This window comes from Cryptotermes secundus, unplaced genomic scaffold (genome assembly GCF_002891405.2).
Source record: "Cryptotermes secundus unplaced genomic scaffold, Csec_1.0 scaffold1045, whole genome shotgun sequence".
Classification (NCBI taxonomy): Eukaryota; Metazoa; Arthropoda; class Insecta; order Blattodea; family Kalotermitidae; genus Cryptotermes; species Cryptotermes secundus.
The window spans coordinates 37,706-40,330 of record NW_019740665.1 but is presented as its reverse complement, the minus strand read 5'-3'; the positions used below and the strand labels follow the sequence as shown (position 1 = coordinate 40,330).

General features: G+C 40.9%; 1 protein-coding gene across 2 annotated transcripts in view; it reads right to left on the bottom strand.

Moving 5' to 3' along the window:
- The window catches only part of LOC111872573, a 26,164-nt gene extending 23,861 nt beyond the window's left edge, over window positions 1–2,303 (bottom strand). Inside the window, exon 1 of one of the 2 annotated variants that reach the window (XM_023866621.2) lies at window positions 2,203–2,303. In XM_023866621.2, the coding sequence (XP_023722389.1) occupies window positions 2,203–2,214 (12 nt within the window). In that variant the 5' untranslated portion in view covers window positions 2,215–2,303. The remainder of the gene's footprint in view (window positions 1–2,202) is intronic. The other variant, XM_023866622.2, reaches the window with a different exon arrangement.
- Window positions 2,304–2,625: the final 322 nt, after the last annotated feature.

Below are 2,625 nucleotides of genomic sequence, written 5' to 3'. Positions count from 1 at the left end.
CATAATGTATGGAGTTTTTATTCTAGCCCTATTCACACGCATCTGTTCCCTAAATGGTATGAAGATGAACGTCTCACTTCCTCCTGTTGTAAAAAAGGTAAAGCTATCCCTGTTACAGGCCGTGGAGGCTCCAACATTTTCTACAGACGATCGGCTCACAGATGGCGGTGAGGTTGTTAGCCTTACGCGCCGACCGCCCTTTACCCCAGGAAGACTCCATGTACTCATTTCTGTTAGAGGCTGAATCGACTCCAAGGCCATGGGGCGGATGGAAGGATTAGGTCAATTGAAAAATCCACTGTCCTTTGGGGAATGGAACCCGCAACCTTCCGGCTTGTAGCATAGTGCCCCACTTCCTCCAGTAGTGAATGGTTTAATGTACAATTTGAGGTTCTCACATTGTCATGAAGAGTTCTTTCTCCTGGGATATAACGCCCTGTATTCCACCGAAATTTGACCGACGTTTCGAAGGAACACGTCACCTCCATCTTCAGGGTCGATGAGTAAGCCACCCAAGAGGCCAAAATGAAGCAGGCAACACGCAGTGTTCGTGCTTAGCTTACACTTCACCCCTGAGGATGGGAGCGACATGTTTCCTCCAAAACGTCGGCTGACTTTCAACGGACCACACGGCGTTATATCCCAGAAGACAGAACTCTTAAGCTGATTGGATGACTGTTAAAACTAGAGGGACATGGAAATGCTTCGGTTTCATCTACTCATCTCTTCGGCGGGGAGACAGCTCCGAGCAGCAGATCCCTAAACAAAGTTTANAAAGCCAAAAAAAAAAAAAAAAAAAAAAAAAAAAAAAAAAACCCGGCAACTCGCGTTGGGCTGGTTTGGCATTATCACGTTAGCTGAATTTTTACATCACAAGCCAAAATATATTAATTAAATTCAAACACGAGGAATAATTTTCTTCGACTTTAAAATCGGCGTCTTCCAGTTCAGTATCATCCAAAACGAAAGATGACCTTGCACTGTCGGCCATTTTGTTCTACGATGCTATGCTCACGCGTTGTATTGAAATGCTCACCATCTTCACCTACAACTACACGCGATCGCGATAGTTTTGTTATTTGAAATAATTTTAAAGTATATACATTAAACTTTAAAATAAATAAAAATTGCATCACACTGAACAATCAGATAAAATTCATTTTACATAAGTTTTACTTGCGCAATCTCTTTATATAAGAATTACCCAATGTGACGATTGTCTCCTAACACAGCCTGGTTTCGAACCCAGTACACGAATCGAAATATCTACACGGTTAGGGGGTACGGCAACTTTTAATTCTGGACGTCAGGTAGAGATTTATATCAGACATTTTAATGGGGAAGTATAAAATTATTTGCCGGCTATGTTTTCATCAATGACCGTGAAATATGAACAATTTGCTGGAAAGTCTTTCTTTCGCTGTTTGCGATTAAACAAGATCGAATCATGTCTAACCCTCTTTAGCCTGGTATTCGTCTAAATAATATTTAAAACTGTTACTACCTCCCAGAAAACACACTTTTTCTTAATAACTAAGGCCAGTCGGTTAATGCTGTTTATTCTGATACATAAAACACAAACAGTCAGCGGCCAAAAATGCAGTGTTTATGAGCGTTAGAGCGGGTGAAGCATACACCAATAACTGTGATTTAAAGGGTTAATCGCCAGAATCTGCTCTCCTGGGCCGTCATTCAACTTTCTAGCATCTATTGTCTAAGATTCATATGTCGACGGAAGGCAAGAGCAAACTACGTAACTGAAAATCCGGGATTCGTTGTGGACATATTCTGCAGCAACTGTTTCGTTCTAACACAAAACGGAAAAAAGTGCAAAAACTAAACTCAACAGTCATAAACAATGCCCGGTTATGAACACTGAAAAAAAAAATATCATAGCAAACCCAGTTGGACCATTACACAATAGTCAGATAACATTACTTCAGGAAAATAACTCTGTCGCACGAAACGATATACTGAAATACTCCATCGTAAAAGGTGAACAGATTATTATGCCTACTTACAAACTATCGATATCCCCATGTACTTCATGACTCATCACGTACATTTTGACCCAGCTCGCCACTATCCTCTCCCGTAAGGGATAAAAACAAAATACATTACCCGGCATTAATTTATTACAATCACATTAAAATTAAAGAACAATATTCTGTCATAATACAAGCCAATTTAACTACCACTAACCTTAGGCCTCATTGCTGAAACAAAACCTTCCTATTTGAAGACTAAGGAATCACTGCCACTATCACATTCAACTCTCACCATCTTAACGTCACACGGACGAATGATTGCTGCAGTCTGAAACTGCTCAAAGTAAGCACATGCCTGAACATGTTCAATTCCAAAGTCATTGGAATTAGTTTTATGGTTGTGACGTACAATACAATGGCGATAGCCTGTGCTGCCATCTCCTATCCGGTAGGAATACTGAAGGTATTCAATGGTTGGGCAGTACACATAAGCAATACAATGGCGACTATATACTAAGCCTGTGCTGCCATCTTTATGGAGCTGAGCTCTGCTCGAGAAGCGGCTCAGGGTTTTTCCAGCATTTTACGGTAGCCAAAGGTTCATTACTGTGTTCACAAGAGCCCGCGACTGGTCCTT